Source organism: Pipistrellus hanaki (assembly GCF_964339955.1).
Source record: "Pipistrellus hanaki genome assembly, chromosome: 5".
NCBI lineage: Eukaryota > Metazoa > Chordata > Mammalia > Chiroptera > Vespertilionidae > Pipistrellus > Pipistrellus hanaki.
In genome coordinates, this window is record NC_140507.1 from 76,427,078 (window position 1) to 76,449,741 (window position 22,664).

The 22,664-nt window shown below is 45.8% G+C and overlaps 1 protein-coding gene across 11 annotated transcripts in view; it reads left to right on the forward strand.

The window, feature by feature from the left end:
- The first annotated feature begins 674 nt into the window (after positions 1 to 674).
- The window catches only part of DNM2 (dynamin 2), an 86,299-nt gene continuing 64,309 nt past the window's right edge, over positions 675 to 22,664 (forward strand). For 4 of the 11 annotated variants that reach the window (XM_084885683.1, XM_084885675.1, XM_084885674.1 and 1 more), the window contains exon 1: positions 679 to 1,026. In XM_084885683.1, coding sequence (XP_084741809.1) covers positions 866 to 1,026 — 161 coding nt within the window. In that variant the 5' untranslated portion in view covers positions 679 to 865. Of the gene's footprint in view, positions 1,027 to 22,664 lie in introns of all 11 variants that reach the window. The other 7 variants (XM_084885684.1, XM_084885677.1, XM_084885676.1 and 4 more) reach the window with 5 other exon arrangements.

Here is a 22,664-nt window from a genome sequence, read left to right on the forward strand (position 1 = left end):
ATAGGAATATGGGTGGGAAACAATGCCACTTCCTAGGAATCCATAACATCACCGACTCTCACTTTCAAAGCATATTGGAACCCCGCGCCAAGAGCTGGTTTGCAAGCCCGTACCGACATGCATTCTGGGACATGTAGTTTTCGTTAGAGCCCAGAAACTCGTGATGATCGCCACTGGAAGAAGGCTCAATAGACAAAAAATCATTACGAGCAAGAACGAGAGGTTGATTGACAGATACAGTTCTCAATCAGAGTAAAGATTCGGAGATTATGGTATTTATATGAGCCAATGAGAAATTTTTAGGGAACTAGGTTGCGTCAAATGACAAACCAGTGTTAAAATATCGATCTCTAACATCATTGGCTAGTGTTGTTGATTGGAGGGTCTCTCTACCAATAAAAATGGTGCTTTTCCTGCTATCCGGGAACTCCCCTTAGTAGGCGGAGCCAACATGTCTTTTCCGAAACACCACCTACCGGTTTTGACGTGTCGCTACCCGCTGGTATTGGCCCAAGTATAACAGCGACAGTTCTTAACGTCCAATGAGCCCGCGAGGAGGTCCCCAGGAGGAAGGGTCCCTCCCCCTTAAGACCGTGCCTCGTTCTCATTGGCTGGTTTACATGAATGGCAGCGCAGTTGGCCAATCGGGTTGCGCGAGGGCTTTGGGACCGGGCGGGAGGTCGCTCGGGTCGGGTGTCGCCTGAGAACCGGATGAAGTGGCGACCGTGAGGCCGAGCCGGGAGCGGGCGTCGCGCCGAGGCCCGGGCGGGCGGGGAGCAACGGCCGCGGACGCCGCGGGACGGCATCGTTGAGGGACGGGGGCAGCCGGGGAGCGCTGGGCGCTCGGGCCGGGGCCGCCGGCGCCATGGGCAATCGCGGGATGGAAGAGCTGATCCCGCTGGTCAACAAGCTCCAGGACGCCTTCAGCTCCATCGGTCAGAGTTGCCACCTGGACTTGCCTCAGATCGCTGTGGTGGGCGGCCAGAGCGCGGGCAAGAGCTCGGTGCTCGAGAACTTCGTGGGCCGGTGAGCGAGCGCGGTGGCGGCGGCCGGCGGGCGGTGGCCCAGGGCGCGGAGGGCGGACGGGGAATGGCGCGCCCTGCGCCTCCAGCGTAACTGCGGCGCTTGCGTGCCCGCGACGGGGTCAGGGGCAGGGAGGCGGGCCCTGGGGGACACCGAGCCTAGGGCTCCTTGAAGGGGGAGTCTTACAGGCTGGGAGGCGTGGGCCGGGTTGTGCGGTGGATCCCTGATGACTCCCGGGTCCCCAGGTTTAGTGGGTGAATTCTACCATCTGGTTGCTAGTGGGGCTGGGGGAGGTCTCCCATCTATGCCCCAAACGTGCCACCTAGATTATCTGCTGGGCCGACCCCTGCCGTCTGGCTGGCTGTTCATTTATCTGGAGCAGTCACTGCCGTCTGGTTGGCTGATTCTAACCTGGATAGGCCTCCCTGCTACCACCATTTGGCTGTCCATCTGTCCAGTTCTGCAGGGCAGCTCCCTGCTGTCTAGCTAGCTGTCCAGGGTCACCTGTGCGATCTGGCCGCCCATCCGTGCCCCTCACAGACTAACAGCTATCCCGTAGTTGGGTTACCCTAGCTGACCTCTGTGTCTGACTGGTGGTTTGGACCTTAGGGAACCCTGTTGTCTGGCTCTCGGACTGACTCTTCAGCGTGTTCCTTGGAAAACATTAGCTCCTCTTTTCCAAGTTCATTTTTTTGTCTGTCCTCCTAGTCTGCCTAAGTGCCCTAACTGCCGCTGAGTGTCTGGGTCAGCCTCTGTGGCAGGGGTTGATGGGAGCATAGGAAGAGAAGGGTGCTGAAGTATGAGACATAAACTACTCTCTTCTCAGTTGGAAATAGGACACCAGGGGGAACTTTCTACAGAATTCTTTCCTGGACCATGTCAGGATTTCCAGGGCCCTGGAAGACAGGGACCAGCCCCCAAGCTAATGCCTGCCAATTGTGGGCTCTCTTGGAGCCTGGGAAGGGACTTTTTTTTCTTTCTTTTTTTTTTTTTTCCTTTTTATCACTAATCCTTATCAGAGGATATTTTTTCCATTGGTTTTTATTTTTATTTATATATATTTATTTATTTATAGAGATGAAGGGAGAGAGATAGAAACATCAATAAGAGAGAAACATCGACCAGCTGCCTCCTGCACATCCCCCACCGGGGATGTGCCCGAAACCAAGGTACATGCCCCTGACTGGAATCGAACCCGGGACTCTTCAGGTCACAGGCAGATGCTCTATCCACTGAGCCACACCAGTTTCAGCTCTATGGTTTTTAGAGAGAGTGGAAGGGAAGGAAGGAGGAAGAGAGAGAGAGAGAAAAAGAGAGAGAGAGAGACAGACATCGATGTGAGAGAAACATATTGATTGGTTGCCTCCTGAACCCTCTCCTACTGGGCTGAGATTGAACCCACTAGGCAGGTACATGCCCTTGACCGGGAATCGAACCTGTGACCCTTTGGTGCACTGGCTGATGCTCCCACCATTGAGTCATACTGGCCAGGACAAAAGGTACTCCTTCTCTGATCAGGCCCTCATGGAAAGAGCTGAGATAAGGTCTTCCTTGGGTAGCCCTGAGAAGCATCAGTTTGCTCATCTGTCTAGTGGGCAACTTCTACTTTCTGGGCTGTTTCAGGGATTCAGGAAGCTGATGAATGAGAAACGGTCCTGAGGTCATTAAGGGCAGTTGAATCTCCCTTTCTTTCTTCTTTAGCCTCTTGCTTTTCTGCCTCCCAGATGGGCGGCCACATTTCCATTCCAGGAAGGTCTCATTTGTGACTGTGGCTGCCAAGTGATACCATAGTTGTTATTATTGCTGTTATTATTGTTATCAGTGCTAGGAAGTGATGTTCATTCATTCAGCAGGTGCCAGGTTGACTTCTTTCTTGACTCAGGATCTTGATTCCCATGATGAGCAGTAGAGTGGAGGTTCTCTTATCCCCACTTCAGAGAGGAGCAGGGAGGCTCAGAAAGGACTTTCTGTTTGCTCAGGGCCACCAAGCTGGCGGGAACCCAGCTGGGTGCCTGACTGCCCCTGCCTTCTCAGAAGCTTGGGGTTTTGCTCCCAGCATTTCCTCCTCCTTCTTTTTTCTAAGTTTTTATTGATTTTTTTTTTTTTTTTTTTTTTTAAGAGAGAGAATGAAAGGGGGAGGGATAGAGAGATAGAAACATCAATGATAAGAATCATTGATTGGCTGCTTCCTGCACGCCCCACACTGGCGATCGACCCCACAACCCAGGCATGTGCCCTGACTGGAATCAAACCATGACCTCCTGGTTCATAGGTCTATGCTCCACCACTGAGCCAGGCAGTTGGGTGAAAATATTTTTTCCATTGATTTTTTTTTTTTTTTTTTTTTTTTTTTTAGAGAGAGTGGAAAGGAAGGAGTGGGGAGAGAGAAATATGAACATGAGAGAGACATATTGATTGATCGTTTCCCCCACACACCCTGACTAGGGCTGGTGATCAAATCCAGGCAAGGGGCCCATGGCTGGGAATCAAACTCTTGACCCTTTGATGAACGAGCCAGTGCTCCAACCACTGAGCATACTGGCCAAGGGCAGAATTTCCTTTTTTGTCTGGCGCTTTGCTCTCTGTCCCCTGTGGCGGAAAGGTGTTGGTTTTGGATCAGCTAGGCTTGGGCTGTGGGCCCATCTCCCTGATTGCCCAGGCTTCTGGTGGGTATCTACAGAGCTCGATCCATTTCATTTAGCTTTGCCTTTGGACAGGTTTTTAACCTCTTCAACCCTCCGTTTCCCCTACTAGACATGGGGTGATTGTCCCTCAAGACTATTGCAAGGATATAGTGACTTAGTGTGGTGAAAGTGCTTACTTAGCGCAGTGCCTGGCGCACAGTAGGTCCATATGGCCATTATTTATTGATCTAGCTCCTCTCATATAGACAGCAAAAGTTCATCAGAATTAAAGTGCTCTCACATTTCACACTGGACTTCGTTTAAGCCTTCTGAGCGTGGAACTGCTATGAACTCATTTTGCAGAGCGGGAAACAGGCTCTTGTGTGAGGTTGTTACCGTGAGGAATCAGGGGCTCTGCGTTGGCGGAGGCCTGAGTCTCTTTTTCGTCTACCTCTGCCCCTGGCCTTTCCCTGCCGCCCACCCAGGCATTCGGTGATTGCCAAGTGCTACTGAGCTGGCTCCTGTGGCAACCTCCTCCCTGGCCTGCAATGCGATAGCCCGTGTGCAGAGCATGAATTCAGGGCCTGAGAACCAAAGTTGTAAAAAGCCTTTCTTTGGCTAAGCGGTGCTCTCACAGAACTAATTTGTTTTTATTTCTGGAATGCGGAGAAGGCCCCTCAGCTACAAAGCCCTGTTCTAAAGGATAGCAGGCGGGCCTTATTTTGAATTCTGTTCCTTACTTCTCTTTGTGAATTTGGTCAAACTATTTTTTTCCTTGCACCGAGGACTTGTGCAGTGAATATCCCTGTTGGTTTCAAGGAACAAACAGCGTGTGAAGGGCATGTGCCTGGGGTCAGTACAAGCTGCTCTGTTTCATTATCTCCTCCTTGTGGGTTTTCTAAGAATGTGGTCCAAGTGGGAATGACCCAGTGAACTTAGCCCTGTATCGGGGGTTGCTCATTGGTGGCCTCGAGGCCCAAGACCTGCTTGCTTCATTTGCCTGGTGTTTAAAATGTTTTGTTTTTAATTAGCTGTCAATATCTAAGATTAAAATTTAGAGATTAAGACTCCACCATGCTTGGTAATACCCATGTACCCATGGGTGCTGCTGTTAGAATCATCATTTTCTGATCTCCCTGTTCCATCTCGCTTGGTGCCAGCTGCCTGGATCTCAGAATCAGCAGCCACTTGCTGCCTGGTCAAACTAGGACTGGCCACTAGAGCTGTCACAGTCCCCACCACTCCCTAACGCTGCCCAGGCCCATTTCACATTTGCCTTCTGTCTCTGTTAACCTTTGAGTTTGAGTTCCCTGGCTTGCCCTGGCTGATTTGGCTCAGTCCATAGAGCATCAGCCTGTGAACTGAAGGGTCCCGGGTTTGATTCTGGTCCAGGGCACCTTGTGTGGGAGGCAGCCAATTGATGTGTCCACATCTCTCTCTCCTTTTCTCCCTCTCCCTCCCACTCTCTCTCAGAATCAATGGAAAAATATCCTCGGGTGAGGATTAAAAACAACAACAAAAAGACCTCTGGGTCTGCATCAATAGATAGACCTGTGGCCCTAAGGAGAGGGAGGGTATTGGGAAATTTTTTCCTTGGGAAGAGCCGGAGGAGGCCTCCAACCCCAGAGGCGTGGGCTTGATTCTGTGAGCCTTTCCTCACTGAGCTTCTGTTTACCCCACAGGCCTCCAGGTTGGCCGAGTTTCACTCTTAAGTCACCTGGTGCCCCTCAGTGAGAGTGGAGTGATGATTAAATGAGATTGTTTAGACGCAGCGGTCGCCTACCTTTTGGACTTCTCGGACCGCTGGTTGGCAACCTCTGCTCCAAAGGTTTCCTTAAACCTGCGCTCGCCAGCCCATAGGACCTCACGGACCACCAGTTGGCGACCGGTGGTTTAGATGCTTGGGAGCATCTAGCACAGAAAACGTGCTTAACATGCTTTGCATTTTTCATTCCTTCATTGAAACATGTTTGGTCCCTGTTCTAGGCCCTGGGCAAGATACCAAAACCATTGTCTTGCTGGGACCGGTTTGGCTCAATGGATAGAGCGTTGGCTTGGGAACTGAAGGGCCCCTGGTTAGATTTCGGTCAAGGGCATGTACCTTGGTTGCGGGCATATCCCCAGTAGGGGGTGTGCAAGAGGCAGCTGGTCGATGACTCTCTCATTGATGTTTCTAACTCTCTATCTCTCTCCCTTCCTCTCTGTACAAAATCCAATAAAATATATTTTAAAAACCCCCCAAAAAACCCCATTGTCTTGTGGGTGTGTGAGGGGTTGGCTTTCCAGCAGGGGGCAGATAAAGAAGAAGCCAGGTAGAAGGTGGTAACTTATGGAAAAAAGAGCAGGAATAAGGAGAATGAATGGGGGAGGGGTAAATTTATTGTTTTAAATGAGGTGGGGGTCATGGAAGGGGACATTTGATGAAAGACTTAAGGAGCTGAAAGAGGAGCCTCCAGTGGAGGTCTGCTGGAAGAGCATCTCAGGCTGTGGGAACGGCCAGTGCAAAGGCACTGAGGTAGGACTGTGCTCCTGTAAGGGAGGAGGTGAAGGTAGGGAGGTATCTCAGTCTTGGTGGGTGTAGGCCTTGCCCAGGGGCTGAGGAGGGCTCTGAGTAGAGGAAAGCTGCTGCTGGTGCCCTTACTGTCTTCTTGGACCTGGTCCTGGGTAAGCTGAGGCTTTCACCTTTGATTTGTTAACGTAAAGAACCATTGAAGCTGTAAAGAATTTTTGTGAGTTTATTTGAGCCAAACTGTCAACAAATGTTGGGAAGTAGAACCTCGATGGATTGAGATAATGCTCTGGAGAATGGTGGGTTACATTTGTATTTATACATTGCAATCAAAGGAAAGGGATGGAGGTGGGTAACATGAAATCCATTGGTGAAAGATTAAAGAGGCGGGAGAAAGCAAAGTGGGGAAACCCCTGGGATTGGATAAAAAGTATAATGGTAGACACATACTTGGTGGGTGCAGGAACTATTAACATGATAATGAAGGAATTTGTGGTATCTGCGCCCAGCACATTAGGTTGTGCCTCAAGGGGTCCAGGAAAAGGGAAGTTACAAATTACCCAGACTTTTCAAGGGTATGTTATCATAGATGGATAAAGACCAATAGGCTCAGTGAAGGTAAAGGTTGACCTTGTCAGTGAAGATACCGGCCTGGGACATAACTACCCACCATACTGCTTTTAGTTGAAGTTTAATTTCAGACCATCTTTTGCGGTTACTTTAGGTCTCTGAGTTTGTAAGAACGCCATTGAGGCCTTCCCTGAGCTTGTCAGGTTAGCATGTGGCCCCTTTTGTTCACAGATTTTTAGCTTTACTTTGATTTTCTCAGTGCGCAGATCCCTCGAATGCTTGTAAGGGCCTGATGCCATTTTTTTTAATGAGAAACAGCTGCCCATGGGTCTCTACCATCTCCAACTGCATTTCCATTTGGTCTTTGGTGCTGTGTTCCTTCAGGGACACATGGCTGCTGCCTGGCACACAGTGGGTGTCTGACAAATGCAGGATGACTGTTGCCTTATGTCCCTGCCAGACATGGGCATGTGGTCTGCCTCTTGGGCTGGTTTGTCCCTTAATGGATCTTAAGTGGGTGAAGCCACTTGGCAGTGATGGCTGCTCTTCCATTTCCTTCCTTCCTTCCATCCTTCCTTCTTTAAATTAATTTAAATTTATTATTATTATTATTATTATTAAAAAAATATATATATATTTAAAATATATTTTATTAATTTTTTCAGAAAGGAAGGGAGAGGAATAGAGAGTTAGAAACATCGATGAGAGAGAAACATCGATCAGCTGCTTCCTGCACACCCTCCACTGGGGATGTGCCTGCAACCAAGGTACATGCTCTTGACCGGAATTGAACCTGGGACCCTTCAGTCCGCAGGCTGACGCTCTATCCACTGAGCCAAACCAGTTTCGGCTAAAATATATTTTTATTGATTTCAGAGAGGAAGGGAGAGGGAGAATAGAAACATCAATGATAAAGAGAATGATTGATTGGTTGCTTCCTGCATACTCCCTACTGGGGATCGAGCCCACAACCTGGGCTTGTGCCCTTGAGAGAAATCAAACCCAGGACCCTTCTTCAGTCCACAGGCTGATGCTCTGTCCACTGAGCCAAACTGTCTAGAGTTTCTTTATTCATTTTAGAGAGGAAGAGGGGGAGAGAGAAATACCAATTTGAAAAACATTCCTGCACGTGCCCTGACCTGGAATGGAACCTGTCAACTTTTGGTGTATGAGACAATGCTCCAACCATCTGATCTCCACTGCCAGCTCTTCATTATCCTTTCTTTTGGGCAAAACTGAATTGCCTTTGCCTGCGTGGCCTACCATATACGGGCCAGGCATGTTGGAAGAGGTTACAGGTGCCTATGGGAATGTGGCCACCCCCTTCTCTGGGCCTCAGTTTTCTCTGGATAATGGGGATTGCAGTGGTCTTTTTCTCCTGGGAGTGTGTTAGGATCAAATGAAGTGATCCCTGTGAAACATGAGACCCATGCATTTTCCATAGCCCTGGGGCAGGAGTCTGATGATCGCTTGTTAACTTCTTTTTCCTTAAAGAAAAGGAATTCATAATTGCTTTATTAATATAGTAACACCACATTTTAGCACAAACACTAATTGAGTGCCTGGCAGTGCAAGCCAGAACCAGCTGGGGAACCACATGCCTGCCTGTGCCCCAGGTTGTGAAACGCTAGCAGGATCCTGTTCCTGCTTTGTTTCTATGTGGGAACGGTGGCTGCGAACAAACATTTGGCCGTGAAAATAATTTCTGCTCATTTCATTTATGGGAAATTGGGAGCAAAAATGCCCAATAAGCCCTAGGTGGTTTGGCTCAGTGGATGGAGCATTGGCCTGTGTACTCAAGGGTCTTGGGTATGATTCTGGTCAGGGGCACATGCCCTGGTTTTGGGCTCAGTCCCCCAGTGCGGTATGTGCAGGAGGCAGCCAATCAATGATTCTCTCATCATCCTTCCTTTCTGATGTTTCTAACTCTCTCTCCTCTCCCTTTTCTGAAATCAATTAAAAACACACATTATATATTAATATATGTGTGTGTGTATGTGTATATATACATATACATATACATACACATACATATATATACATACACACAAACATATATATACATACATACATACATATATATATATAAATATATAAATATATAAAGCTTAACAGCCCTGGTTGGGTTTTCTAAATGGTTAGAACACTGGCCAGAGGACCGAAGGATCTTGGGTTCGATTCCTTGTCAAGGGCACGTACCTGAGTTGCAGGTTCAATTCCTGGTCCCAGTCAGGGCTCCTGTGGGAGGCAACCAATCAATGTTTGTCTTTATCTCTCATCCTCTTTTTCTCTCTCCTCCCTCCCTCCCACCTTCCCTCCTTCTTCCTTCCATTCCTTCTACTCTCTAAAAATCAATGGAAAAAATATCCTCTGGTGAGGATTACCAAAATAAATAAATAAATAGATAGATAGATAAATAAGTGCCTCACTGTAGGGAATTCGCTAGACAAACCATGTGTCCAGAAATCCTACTGAAATAGCTACGCCAGTGATCTAGAAGAGCATTTAATGACCCAGAAAGTCATGTAAGACCTGCTAAATCCCAAACCGCATGGATGGTATGAATCCTATCTTGTTCAAAATCGTTTTATTTGTATAGTAAAAAGCCTGGAAAAGATGTGTGTTCCCCCAAACCTCACATGTCTCTCCACATGATTCTTATTTTTTTGCTCATTTTGTGATTTATAACCAGAAAGATAAATTTCTCCAAAGCTCAGAATTATTTGTCTAGGGATAATGGCCCTCGTTAGGTACACAGATTGAAATTCCCTGTTAATAAGCCAGGCCAGTTCTGGTAAGGGCAGAGGACTGGCTTATGGAGAATTCTAGAGTGGAGTTTTCTTTTTTTCCTTTTAGAGATTTCAAAGACAGAGGGAAGAAGAGGCTGGTCTTGTAATGGAATCCTCTCCTGGTGTTTGCATTTGGCTCAGAATCACATCTGCCAAGTTTTGGCCTTATTTGAATGAAAATGCCAAAATTATAGGCCCCCTGTACTGCAGAAAAAAGTGGGAACATCAGCTAACCCTTAATTTTCTGGGGTTGCTAAGCGCATGCTGTAATTAAGCCCTTATTGTGTGAACGCTTTGGAAAAATGCAAGCCAATAATGAGATATTTATAGGGTCTTAGCTACAATCTGAGTAAAAGAAAAAAATTGCTCTACCTGTGAAGCAGAATGGCACTGAAGATGAAAGACTCCTGCTTCTGGGTGCATTTGGGTCTCTGTTAATATTGGCAATGAGGCCCCTGCTGGGTACTGAGATGTTTCCTCCTTGGAGTCTCTTCCGGCTTGAACAGGATGCTGGGTGCCCTTTGGTTTCACCTGCTGTTGGGTGTTTATGACATTAACAGTAGGAGCTGAGGTTTGTGTAGAACCACCCTGTGCCATGTCTAAAATCTGACCACAAGGCCCCAGAGCCCTGGGAAACGTGCTGCTCTAGCATCCCTGCTTTAGAGGTGGGGAAACCGAGACCAGACAGACCGGGGACTGGTTTGAAGTTACACAGGAGGAGCACAGGAGCCAAGGCCTGAGCTGGGCCTCACCCAGAGACACACCCAGGCACAGTGGGGGTGGGAAGATGTGGCCATGGCTTTCGTGAGAGGGGTAAACAATGGACCATGGCACTTGTGTCCGAGGATGGGGTTGAGATCACAGGTTGGGCAACTTCTGGCTTTTAGAATAATTTGATTAACTGTGTATACCTTAAATAGCAACCTACCTTGAGCCAGGTGCTGGGGACCCAGCGGGGACTGAGATGGACAGAGATCAGGTGAATGGTTTCATGAGCGAGAACGTTCTGAGGTTCAAGAAATGCAGTGAAGCCGAAACCGGTGTGGCTCAGTGGTAGAGCGTCGGTCTGCGGACTGAAAGGTCCCAGGTTCGATTCCGGTTAAGGGCATGTACATTGGTTGCGGGAACATCCCCAGTAGGGGGTGTGCAAAAGGCAGCTGGTTGATGTTTCTCTCTCATCGACGTTTCTAGCTCTATCTCTCTCCCTTCCTCCTCTTTGTAAAATATCAATAAAATATATTTTAAAAAAAAGAAAAAAGAAATGCAGTGAAAATAGAGGAGCAGGTGAGAGAGCGGCTGGGCATGGGGCTGCAATGGAACCAGTCCCTCAGAAACCCCAGAGAAGAGCATCAGGCAGAGGGAACAATAGGAACAGAGGGCCCTGCGCACCTGGCCTGTCGGGTGCCTGCTGCGTGTGCGGAAAAGGCCTGAGATGGAAGCAAGAGTCAGCAGGCACGTGAGGGTCAGGAAACTGCTCATCAGAGGCTGATTTTTCATAAGTTTTAATTACGCAAGTAGAACACTGCTAACAGTGTTGTTGTAAAAAGGGAAACCATGATACATGAGGAAGAACACATGGCCCACCCTGTCCCTTCCTCCCGGCTCTACATGCCAGTTTAGGGTATATCCTGCCAGGCACCTCTTACGAATTTATGTACATATGTATGTGCTGGTATCTGTAGAAATATACAACACTTTTAGGGGTGCGCTGTTTTTCAATATGTCTTCTTTCCAGAACTGGGGCCAACCCAAGTTTGGCAACTTGTTTTCCATCCACTCAACACATCCTAGAGGTCTTTATGTGTTGTTTGTAACTACTACTTAGAGCTTCATGATGGTCCCAGAGGGGTAAGGAATGGAGGCAGGGGGCTAGCAGAGTCACTGTGGCTGTCCAGCTGGGTGGTGACAGCACCCTCTGTGTGCCATGGTTCATGTTTGAGGCCATTGCTTGATCCCCATTTACTGACCAGGAAACTGAGTAACAGAGGTTTGCTGGGGTTTCAGGTGGTTGTATTTGAATCCAGAGCCGTGGCCAGCCTGGTAGGCCTATGCCACAGTTCTGCTGGCCTACATGTAGAATAGCACCCTCACCACTGGCTTCGTCAAATCTTCCAACTTCCTTTCCCCTTGGTCTAGCTTCATGGGACTGTTTTTCACTCTTCCAGCACTCTGTCTTTGTGCCTCGGCATGGCCTCAGAAGTTTCTGGAACAAGGCAAGGTGTCAAGGAGTAATACAGACCCTGTGGAATCCTTGTGGTGCCCACTGAGTGCCCAATGCTATGCTTCACTTGCTCGATTTGCCTCCTTCGTTGGTGACCAGGGTGTGGCTCTGGTCTTCCACACTGAATGGGCTTTCCAAGTCTTTGAGGCACTTGCTATGTGCCAGGCACTGAGTACTGTCGGTACGTCATCTTGGGTCAGCCCCATTTCCCTGAGGAGACAGCTGAAGGGCAGAAATGGGCAGGCAGGTGGGCCTCTGAGCCCTCATACCCACTTTTCCACTCAACCAGTATGTCCCTGGTGGAGGGAGGCACCTCCATACCAAGTGGCAGAGGATATCTTGGTGAGTGAGGCTAAGAGGGCCTTACCCTCTCAGGTGGCACATTCCAGGGCGAAGTGAGAGGAGGCATGCAGAAGGTGGAGGCTCTGCTGTGGATCCTTGGGGTGGGACTGGTTGTCAGGGAATGCTTCTTGAAGGAGGCATTAGGTCTTTCTGCTGAGGCGAGGTGGACAGGCAGGAGCTGGCTAGAAGCAGACAGATGACTGCTGAACTCGTTGTACCTTTGTACCCATCTTGCCTGGCTGTGGGCCCAGCTCATGGCTCATGCCCTGCTATCCACAGGGCACTTTTTTTTCTTTTTCAAAGCTGTGTAGTACTTCACAATACAAAGACACCTTTATTTATGAGCTCTTGGTAATGGATATCGAAGCTATTTCCAGTCATTCAGTCCCAGGATTTGCACCGGACAGGTTATACCTGTATAGAATGTGGCGGAGGAGGACATTGGGAGGTTGATGGCCAGCACTTAGTATGTGGTCATCACTACCTGGGTGTGATGTCTAGGACACCAACAAATAGCTACTTCACTGGGGTTCAATGAGCAGATTTGGAACTGGTCAACATGTCCTCACCACACTTCACCCCTCCTCTCCTCTTTACGCTCTGGACCAGTGCAGTCACCTCTACCCTGGTCCCCAGCTCCTATCTTCCCTCCCCACAGCATCCACCCGTCTCCTGTGAACACCTGAGTCAGGACACATTCCTCCCCAGCTGTCACATGATGCCTCTTCCCCACGCCCCCGCACAGCTACGTCAGATGCCCCTCCACTCTTGTTTCTGTCTGGGTGCCAGGTGGTCCAGGCAGGAGAGGACACCGCTCTTCCCGGGCACTCCAGCACTCTCACAACAGGACGGGGAGTTTGAAGTCAGCCTCTGCTTTCCCCCCTGCGTGCTCAAGTGCCCACATGGACTAAGAACCAAGGCAAAGAAGCCTTGGGGGTTGTCACTCAGCCCTGGTAGCCTGATGGTTTCCACCGTAGGGAGATGCCGTAAAATACCAGATCCCGGTTCTAGACCCCTCCCCAGACCAACTTTAACGCCTGGGGAAGTGCTTACAGCTCTTTTTGAGTTTGTCCAGGAGGTCTTCCGGCTTTTACTGGAAGGCCCTAGAACAAAATAAAACAAAACAAAGAACCCTGGGGATATTCCAGGCATATGCTACAGCTTGGAGAACCGCTGCTCTCTTTGTCACAGGAGACCCATGGGGCTGTGGACAAGCAGCCAGCAGAGCTGTCCAGGTCCCCAGTGACACTCTAATGCCCAGATGTAGGAGGAGGCGCCCTGGAGACTCTTCCACATGACATTTTCCCAGAGATAAGAGTGCTTTGGGGCTGGCAGGCTGGCAGGCAAGTGGAGCAGGCAGGAACAGTCCCAGCTGCGGTTACACCCGCCTGCTGGGTGATACACCCTGGCACAGCCAGGCCAGCTCCCTTTTGTGGGTCAGGGACACAGCCCTGTCTGTCCCAGGCCATGGGGCCTTTGTCTTCGGTGCTGGTAGGCAGGGTCTTCTTGAGGGTCACAGCTTCTTGGCCCTGCAGCTGGGGAGCTGTGGCTTTGAGGTTGATGTCTTGAGAAATTTTACCTGGCAATGGAATGCCCGGGATCTAGAAATCAAGACAGGGGGCCTGTCACCGGAGGCCAGGAGCCACCCACTCGGCTGGAGGGAGCCTTCCTGTGGTTTGGGTTGGCACGGCTTATCTTGCCACACGGAGTTCCCCTGGTCTGGGCGGAAGCCCTTCTGACGGAAGCTTGGCTTCTTCAGCGTCTGCCCTGGTGGCATCTCCTGTTGCACCATCTGGCACAGGTTGCTGGGGAGCTCAGGGTGGCTGCTTTCTGAGGTGGGGAGGCCCTACCCGGAATATACTCCCAGCACTAAGTGAGAAATAACTCCTAGCTTGATTTTTCAACTCTCTTTTTTTTAATTAAAAGAATTATTCGACTGTTAATTCATTGTGAAATAAAATTCACTCCTTTAGGATGTGTACAGAGTAAGGCAGAGTTTCCCATCACCGTTTGCATGGGAACCACCTCCATCAGTGTATGGCCCTTGCCAGTCCTTTTTCTAGATTCCTGTGTGTAACTGTCCCCGTCCCCTCCCCCCAGTGCCTCCATGAGGTTCATCTCTGACAGCCCAAGTCCTGCCAGAATGTGACCGCCTCATGCCATGGCCCTGCTATTTAGTGCCTTGAGGAGTTCTTGCCCTTGTTTTAATAAACTTTTTCTGTGGGAATAAGTCTAGATTTATGAAAAATAAGTAAGCTTTACATTTACAAAAAATTCCAAAGACACATAGAGCTCCCATATACCCTTCATCCATCTATCCCCAACGTTAACATTTTACCTTAATATGGTACATTTCTCACAACTAAGAAGTTAACTTTAGTGTTATCGTCATTGACAAATGCCAGGTGTTACTCAAATTTCCCCAGTTTCCCTCACTCCGTCCCTTTTCTGTCCCAGGGCCCCATCTAGGATTTCATGTTGCATTTCATTGTCACATCTCCTGAGTCTCGGTGGGTCTGTGACAGCACCTGTCTTCTCTTGTTTTTCACAACCTTGGTATTTTATAGAATGTCCTTCAATTTGGGTTTCTTTTATGTTTTCTCATGATTATACTAGGGCTTTGGGTTTGGGGGAGGAAGACCGCAGAGGTAAGGTGCCCTGCTCTCTGCATCCTGTCATAGGTCCTTGATAACAATGAGGCTTAACACAAGAGATGTTGACCTTGATCTCTTGGTTAAGGTAGTATCTGTCAGCTTTGCCCACTGCAGAGTAGTACTCTTTTTTATACACTATTTTGAAGCATTGAGGGTTCGAATAGGTAATATGTCCAACATAGCCTCAAGTTCAAAACCATCATAAAGGATGGAGAGAGGCCTTCCTGTCCTCCTCCTAGCATAACTAACCACCCTTTTCAGTCTCCTGTGTGTCCTCCCAGTTTCCCAGTGCAAACAGAAGCAAATACGAACGTGTTTTTATTCTCCCTCATACACGGCTTTACACCCTGTTCTGAACAGTAAGATTGTCACTTAACGGTATTTCTTGGTGATTTTAGTGTATTAGCACAGAGAGTACATCTCGTTTGTTTTATTTTTTCTTCTCCCTCGAGGTATAATTTGACCCTAATAAACCGCCACCCATTTTTAGTGTAGAACTCTAAGAATTTTGACAAATGCAAAGAGTTGTGTAACCACCGCAATCAACACATAGAACACTTCTGTCACCCCCAAAACTCCCATGCCCTTTTGTAGTCCTCATATCTGACTCATACTGATTTTGCCTTTTCTAGAATGTCATACAAAAGGGCTTGTGCAGCCCTTTGAATCTGGCTTGTTTTCCTCTACATGATACATTTGAGAGCCATCTAAGTTGTGTGCATCAGTAGTTGGATCCTTTAAAAAAAAAAAAAAAAAAAAAAAAAAATATATATATATATATATATGTTCTATATTATATATATATTGTAGAAACATCGATGAGAGAGAGACATCGACCAGCTGCCTCCTGCACACCCCCTATCGGAGATGTGCCCGCAACCAAGGTACATGCCCTTGACCGGAATTGAACCTGGGACCCTTCAGTCCACAGGCTGATGCTCTATCCACTGAGCCAAACCAGTTTCAGCAAAACCACATTTCTTTATTACTGTAGCTTTATAGTAAGTCTTGAATCAGGCTGGGAGAGTCTTCTTTCTTTATTTTTTCCAAAATTGTTTTGGCCAGTCAAATTCCTTTGCCTTTACATATAAATTTTATAGTCAGGTTGTTGATTTCTTTCTTTTTTTTTTTAATTGATCTTTTTACAGAGAGGAAGGGAGAGAGATAGTTAGAAACATCGATGAGAGAGAAACATCGATCAGCTGCCTCTTGCACAACCCCCCCAGTGGGGATGTGCCCACAACTAAGGTACATGCCCTTGACTGGAATCGAACCCGGGACCCTTCAGTCCTCAGGCTGACGCTCTATCCACTGAGCCAAACCAGTTTTGGCAGGTTGTTGATTTCTTAAAAAAAAAAATCTTTGTATATCAGTACATGGAAAGCTTCACTATTTTTATAATTGTATTATCCCATCCAACATCACTACTCTCTTGTACCTTCTAGCCTGACTTCCCCAAATAGTCATTTAAAATTTTTTTTATTGATTTTAGAAAGGAAGTGGGGGGGGGGGAGAGAGAGAGGGAGAGAGAGAGAGAGAGAGAGAGAGAGAGAGAGAGAGAGAGAGAAAACATCAATGATGAAAGAGAATCATTGATCAGCTGCCTCCTGCAAGCCCCACACTGGGATCGAGCCTGCAACCCAGGTATATGCCCTGACTGGGAATTGAACCATGACTTCCTGGTTCATAGGTCGATGCTCAACCACCGAGCCACACTGGCTGAGCTAGAGATTAAAAAAAAAATCTATCTATCTATCTATCTATCTATCTATCTATCTATCTATCTATCTTATTGATTTTAGAGAAGAAGGAAGAGGGAGATAGATAGAAGCATCAATGATGAGAGAGAATCATCAATCAGCTGCCTCCTGCACGCCTCCTACTGGGGTCTGAGCCCGCAACCCAGGCACGTGTCCTTGGCTGCAATTGAACCTGAGAACCTTCAGTCCACAGGCTGATGCTCTATCCATTGAGCCAAACCAGCTAGGGCTAGAGATGGGTTTTATTGTAGAGATGGATTGATAGACCTGTTCCCTTGTTGTTCCATTGATTTCTCTTTTCCTTTTGGATTATATGTCTTTTTATTGTTGATTTGTAAAAGTTATTTAAATCTGGTGTCAAGACTAGTCCTTTATGAAATGAATGATGTACAAATACAATCATGTGTTGCATAATCACATTGTGGCAATCCTATGTATAGGACGGTGTCCCATAAGATTATAATGGACCTGAAAAACTCCTGTCCTCTAGTGACCTCATAGCTGTTGTAACATTATAGTGCAATACATTGTTCACGTGTTTGTGGTGATACTGGTATAAACAATCCGATTGGGTTGCCAGTCCTTTAAAAATATAAGACAAAATACTATGTAGAATACATTATACTTGATAATAATAATAAACAACCATGTTACAGGTTATGTATTTACTTTACTATACTTTAAAAAAAAATAAATTTTATTGACTTTTTACAGAGAGGAAGGGAGAGGAATAGAGAGTTAGAAACATCAATGAGAAAGAATCATCCATCAGCTGCCTCCTGCACTCCCCCCACTGGGGATGTGTCCGCAATCAAGATACATGCCCTTGACTGGAATCAAACCTGGGATCTTTCAGTTTGCAGGCCGGCGCTCTATTCACTGAGCCAAACCGGTTTCGGCTGTACTATAGTTTTTATCATTATTTTAAAATGTACTCTTTCTACTTATTAAAATAAGTTTTGCTATAAAACAGTATGCCATTGTATACCCACAGCAGCCTCATACATCTCATTTTTACTGCTTCTCTTGATTGCATCATTTCTCTGCACTTGATTTAATCATGTATTGTTTTGTACAGTAGGCTATTTAGGTTCATGGCCTTTGAGAAATAGGCTATATTACATAGCCTAGTTGTGTAGTAAGCTCTACCATCTAGTTTTGTGTCTGTATACTCATGATCTTCACACAACAATGACATTGTGTTTAATGATGCATTTCTCAGTTATTAAGCAGTGCATGACAGTATTTTCTCCCATTATGTGTGAACATATGGCATCCTTTGAAGCAGAAAGTTTGAAATTTTGATGAAGTCTCATTTATCTTTTAAAAAAAATTTTTTTTCTTTTAAAATATATTTTATTGATTTTTTACAGAGAGGAAGGGAGAGAGATAGAGAGCTAGAAACGTTGATGAGAGAGAAACATCGACCAGCTGCCTCTTGCACACCCCCTACTGGGGATGTGCCCCCAACCAATGTACATGCCCTTGACTGGAATCGAACCTGGGACCTTTCAGTCCTCAGACCGACGCTCTACCACTGAGCCAAGCCGGCTTCGGCTTTTTTTTTTTTTTTTTTTGTCATTTATGCTTTTAGTGTCATATGAAGAAACCATTGCCCAATCTGTAAAAGTCATGATGATTTATTCTTATTTTATTTATTTATTTATTTATTAAATGTTTTATAGTTTTAGCTATTGCATTTAGGTCTCTGATCCATTTGAATTCATTTTTATATATAGTGTAAGGTAGGATTCCAGCTTTCTTCTTTTGCTGGAAAAGACTATTTTCCCCCTCATTGAATGGTCATGGCACTCTTGGTTGAAAATCAGTTGGCAATAAATGCGAGAGTATGTTTCTGGATTCTCAAATCTATTCCCTGGATCCTTATGTCTACCCTAATGCCAGTACCACAGAATCTTCATTGCTGTACCTTTATAATAAGTTGTGAAATTGGGAAATGTGATTTCTTCAACTTTGTTCTCCCCACTCCCCACCCCCCAAGCTTGTTTTGGCCATCTTCGTTCCTTGCATTTCCATATGAATTTTAGGATCAACTTATGAATTCTGCACACAAAAAAAATGCTTTTTGGGATTTTGATAGGGGCTGCATTGAATTTATAGATCTATGAATGCAAGCTATCTTTTCATTTATTTAGGTTTTTAATTTATTTAATTAGTTTTTAGTATAAACGTTTGTACTTTTTTTTTGAAGAAAAAATGTATTTATTTAAGGGAAGAGATATACAAGGGAAGGACTGAGCCAAGGGGATATTGAGTTGATGATGGCGGCACCCAGGAGCTGGAGTTTCATCTTTATATGTAGTCAATGGTGGGAAACTCTTATCATTGGGTCTTGGGGCTTAGAACATGAATGGAAAGCGAATGCGCAATCAGATGTTTTTAGGACAATTTTAATTCCTTATGTGATATGATTTCTGGTGCCTAGTAAGTTTTCCTGGTCTTTGTTCTCTTGTGTTGGGAAGCTTATAAATGGCCGTTAAGATTATATTGTCCTATAGTCCTAACAGACAGGCAAACAGATTTAAGGGTACACACCTGAGGTCCAATGCAGATGGCCCAGACTCGAGCACTATTCTCCCTTTGAGCTTCCATATTTTGAGCTATTTAGATGGTTGGTGTAGCTGCTACTGTTGTCAGGGGAAGATGCCAGTGTGGATGGAAAGGGGCCACATGCTAACCTGACTAGCTCAGGGAAGGTCTGCATGGTGGCCTTGCAAACTCAAGAGACCTCTCATCTTTTGATTATCTGCCACATATGTCAAACACAAGGCCCGCGGGCCAAATCCAGCCCGCCAGGCCTTGCAATGTGGCCCGCACCGCGCTGTCATCACTGCACTCCGCTGTCAGTTTATGACATTGTCAGTTTATGACTGTTCAGTAAACCATTCGGCCCGCGATTTAGGCTGGATTTTAGATTTTGGCCCCTTCTCTGATTGAGTTCGACACCCCTAAAAGGGTATAATATGCTAATTAGACCAGATAGACCAACATCTTTTGGATTCCCTTCTGGACAAAGCCATAGTGGCAGGGGCCATGGCAGAGTGCTTAGGGGCGATCAGGCAGGTAGACAGAAGGGGTTAGGGGTGATCAGGCAGGCAGGCAGATGAGTGGTTAGGAACTAGCGGTCCCGGATTGTGAGAGGGATGTCTGACTGATCCCTGCAGTTGGACATCCCCCAAGGGGTCCCAGATTGGAGAGGGTGCAGGCCAGACTGAGGGACCCTCTTAGACCCATGCCCAAATTTCGTGCACTGGGCCTCTAGTCTATATATATAAAAACCTAAGCACTGACCACCAGGGGACAGATGCTCAATGCACAGAATTGGGCTCCCTCTTGCCTGGATTGGGTTTGCGGGGATTGGGCTGAAACCAGCTATCCAGCACCCCCTGAGGGGTCCAGGATTACGAGAGGGTGCAGGCCAGGCCGAGGGACCCCACTGGTGCACAAATTTGTTCACCGGGCCTCTAGTAATGTATAAAAAACAAGGTGCAAAATTGTCATTCTCTGGAGCATTATCTCAGTCCATTGGGATTCTGCTTCCCTGTGTGGTTCATGTACTAGGCAGTGAGTTGAGCTCTGGATGATGACTCTGATCAAGGGTGTGGGGCTGTGTGTTGTGTTGGAGGGTGGGGAGAGGTCAGCAGGGGACTGCTGTTGCTAGAGAAGCTCACCCTTGGAGCTGGCTCTCTCAGCAACTAAGTTTGTATTTCTTTTGTTGAATTTTTCCCAATTATTCTTTTATTTTTTAATCCTCACCTGACGATATTTTCCATTGATTTTTAGAAAGGGTGGAAGAGAGAGGGAAAGACAGAGAAATATCGATGTGACAGAGACACATATATTGGTTGCCTCCTGCACATGCCCTGACCAGGACCTGGGCCGGGAATGAACCTGCCCTTGACTGGAATGGAACCCGGGACACTTCAGTCCGAAGGCAGGCCAGGGCTCTATCCACTGAGCCAAAGGGCCCACGTATTTTTTTTTCTTTTATGCTGTTGTAAATAGAATTGTTTCCTTAGTTTCATTTTCAGATTAACTGCTACTGTACAATAATATAACTAATTTTTGTATATTAATCTTATATTCTGCAACCTTGCTGAACTTACTATCTCTGATAGTTTATTATTATTTTTTTGGGGAGGGGAGGAGGGTAGGTAGGTTTCTAAACATTGTCTATAGACATGATCATGTTATCTGTGAATAGTTTTCCTCCTTCCTTTGTCTTTACCTCTTTTTCTTACCCAATTGCCCTGGCTAGAAACCTCCAGTACAGTGTTGAATAGCACTGTGAGTGGACGTCCTTATTTTATTTCTGATCCTAGAGGGCAAGCTTTCAGTGCTTCACCATGAGGTATTGTTAGCTGTGGGTTTGTGTAGATGTTCATTATCAGGTTGAGGATTTCCCTGATTTCCCTTCTTTTTTTTATTTTTTTATTTTATTTTATTTTATTTTTTTAATTTTTATTGATTTTATACAGAGAAGAAGGGAGAGAGATAGAGAGTTAGAAACATCGATGAGAGAGAGTCATCGATCAGCTGCCTCTTGCACACCCCCTACTGGGGATATGCCCGCAACCAAGGTACATGCCCTTGACCGGAATCGAACCCGGGACCCTTCATTCCCCAAGCCGACGCTCTATCCATTGAGCCAAACCAGTCCCGGCTGATTTCCCTTCTATTCCTAGTTTGTTGAGTGGTTTGTTTTTTTTTGTTTTTTTTTTTATTTTTATTTTTATTTTTTTTTTATCATGGAATGGTGTTGGATTTTGTCTAATGCTTTTTATCTATCTATTGATAATTTTGTGATTTACTCTGTTAATGTGATGTATTGTATTGATTGATTTTGACATTTTTGGATCACTGTTGCATTTCTGGGATAAATCCCACTTGCCTATAGTGCATAATTCTTTTTATATGTTACTATATTTGTGTTAGTAATTTGTTGAGGATTTTGTGTATGTGTCTATATTCATAAGAAATATCAGTCTGTAGTTTTCTGGATGATGTCCGTTTTGTCTTTTAATTGTAGTTTTGAAGTGATTGTGTAAGGCAGCAAGTTCAGGTGTTTACCTGTGCCACCATCTTGGTTTCTCTCTGTAGTTTTCTTATATTTGTTATATTTGTATATTTCTTATATTTCGTATATTTGTTAGAATTCACCAAACTTTTTTTTTTTAAAGCTTTAATGGGTTATAATTGATATACAGAAAATTACAATCTTTCATTTTCTTTGAGATACATGTTTACATTTATACATTTTCCCTGTGCTTGTTGCTTTAGCTGTATCCTATCGGTTTTCCTATGTTGTTTTTTTCATTTTCATTCATCTCAAAGTATTTTCTAATTTCCTTGTGATTTTTTCTCTCTATCTCATTGGTTATTTAGGAACCTGTTGTTTAATTTGCATATAGTAGTGAATTGCCCACGATTTCCTTCTTTTGTTTTCTAACTCCATTCCATTGTGGCCAGATAGCATACTTTGTAAGATTTCAGCCCTTTTATATGCCTTCCTAGAGAATGCTCCATGTGCTATTGGTAACAACGTGTAGACAGTCCTTGGGTTACATCGGACTCGATGTACTTGATGGTTACGTCGCCATCTCCCATTTATTTATAAAAAAAAGTTCCATCATTTCGACGTATGTACATATGCGCTTTATGTTTTTTATTATTTACTGTATTTACTGCAAGTAAAGGTCAGAAATTGTTACCTTTCTTTTAGATTTTTTTTTTTATTGTTTCACTTCATTACTGCTCCATGTGCTCCATGTGAGTGACGAAGGTGCTTATGTAGGTGGGTTCTGACTTACTGCGAAAATCGCATTATATCTGTAACCCGAGGATCTACTGTATTCTGTTGCTGTTTAGTGGATTGTTCTATACATGTCTGTTAGCTCTTGTTGATTTATTGTGGTGTTGACATTTTCTGTTTCTTGGTTGATCTTTTTTTATTTTTTTATTTTTTTTATTTTTTAAATATATTTTATTGATTTTGTACAGAGAGGAAGGGAGAGAGATAGAGAGTTAGAAACATCGATGAGAGAGAGTCATCGATCAGCTGCCTCTTGCACACCCTCTACTGGGGATATGCCCGCAACCAAGGTACATGCCCTTGACCGGAATCGAACCCGAGACCCTTCATTCCCCAAGC